This window comes from Mytilus edulis, chromosome 9, assembly GCF_963676685.1.
Source record: "Mytilus edulis chromosome 9, xbMytEdul2.2, whole genome shotgun sequence".
NCBI classification, from domain to species: Eukaryota; Metazoa; Mollusca; class Bivalvia; order Mytilida; family Mytilidae; genus Mytilus; species Mytilus edulis.
The window spans coordinates 10,920,677-10,921,920 of NC_092352.1; the positions used below are offsets into that span (position 1 = coordinate 10,920,677).

The window sequence follows — 1,244 nt, forward strand, 5'->3', positions numbered from 1 at the left end:
ATGTACTTTAAAAAACATTGATGCAATCAACACATTGATCACACAATTTACGAATAATTCTTTTGTACCTCTTTCAAAGATTCTTTTAGTGCCTTGATGTGTTCTGTGATCTTGATTCCAACTGCTGACTTGGAACCCTGTGCTATATCTTGGCTATTTGACACAATCGACCAAATATCAAATCCTGCTCCTACGACAGCTAGACCTATTGACAACTTCCCTAAAAGTTTACCGGCAGCTCGAGCTCCAGCAGTCACACCTCCAATCCCTCCACGGACGCCTTTCAATGTTTTCTCTACAATTTTTGCAACGTTCAAAGTTTTACTAGTTCCGGATGCCGTTTTTAAATAAACTTTAATATCTGTTCCCGAATCGTCGGCAAGACCTTTCAACACAACAAGGGCTTCATGCATATTCTGCTCTGCTTTCTCTAGCTTTTGAGACCTATCTTGATCTGCATAAAATAATATCTTCTGCCTCTTTCAATTTGGAAAGTGCATAGTTCTCTTTTATTTTATCTGATGTAAGGTTAGTAATACCTCCAGCTACTCCGGCTACTACGCCTCCTATAGAAACAATGGCAGATACTCCTCCGGTGAATGGAGCCAAGAGCAATCCACCAAGAACTGCGGCTGCTCCGGCAACACTCACACCGCTACCTACTATTTGAGTTACATTATCTGTAAATTCACTGCTGTTCATTTCCTTCACAATTGCTTCTAATTCCAAAATAGCCTTTTTCCTTTCTGTCTCCCATGTCTTATACACAGAACTAAGGGTGTCATATGTTGCGCTATACTTATTCAATGCTCCATCTATCTTCCTATTACTCATATTTAAATCCGATAAAGTGATCACTCCTATAATAAAATGGAATAATTCTAAGTCAATTTAACTTAGTAAGGAATTAAACGAGTTCTCAATTATCCACAAAATAATAGAGGGAATGTAAAGTTACAACTGTATTTGATAACTATGTTTCGAGATAATAATGATAAAAAAAGTCTTCTGTCTACTTGGTTAAACTAATGTCAAAATTCAAAACTTCAAAACGATGAAATAGGAACACATGAGGTTATTTAGTGACTGTTCCTCTGGTATCTTTCGCCCGTCATACGGCTAATATATTCCGTATTTGTGTGCATGGTGATTACACGTTTTCATTGCAAAAATCTTTAAACACGAATATGCAATTAAAATACTTTTCATCTGTTTGACTTTTGTCTCATATACCCGACATAATA

At 36.7% G+C, this 1,244-nt stretch overlaps 1 protein-coding gene across 1 annotated transcript; it reads right to left on the reverse strand.

The window, feature by feature from the left end:
- Positions 1-444: 444 nt before the first annotated feature.
- LOC139489429 (apolipoprotein L domain-containing protein 1-like) lies at positions 445-834 on the reverse strand. Its single transcript, XM_071275751.1, has one exon. The coding sequence runs from the start codon at positions 832-834 to the stop codon at positions 445-447; it is 390 nt and encodes a 129-aa protein (XP_071131852.1).
- Between the last annotated feature and the right edge of the window lie 410 nt (positions 835-1,244).

Coding starts and splice junctions, on each gene's coding strand:
- LOC139489429 (XM_071275751.1), bottom strand. CDS start 834: ATGAGTAATAGGAAGATAGATGGAGCATTGAATAAGTATAGCGCAACA.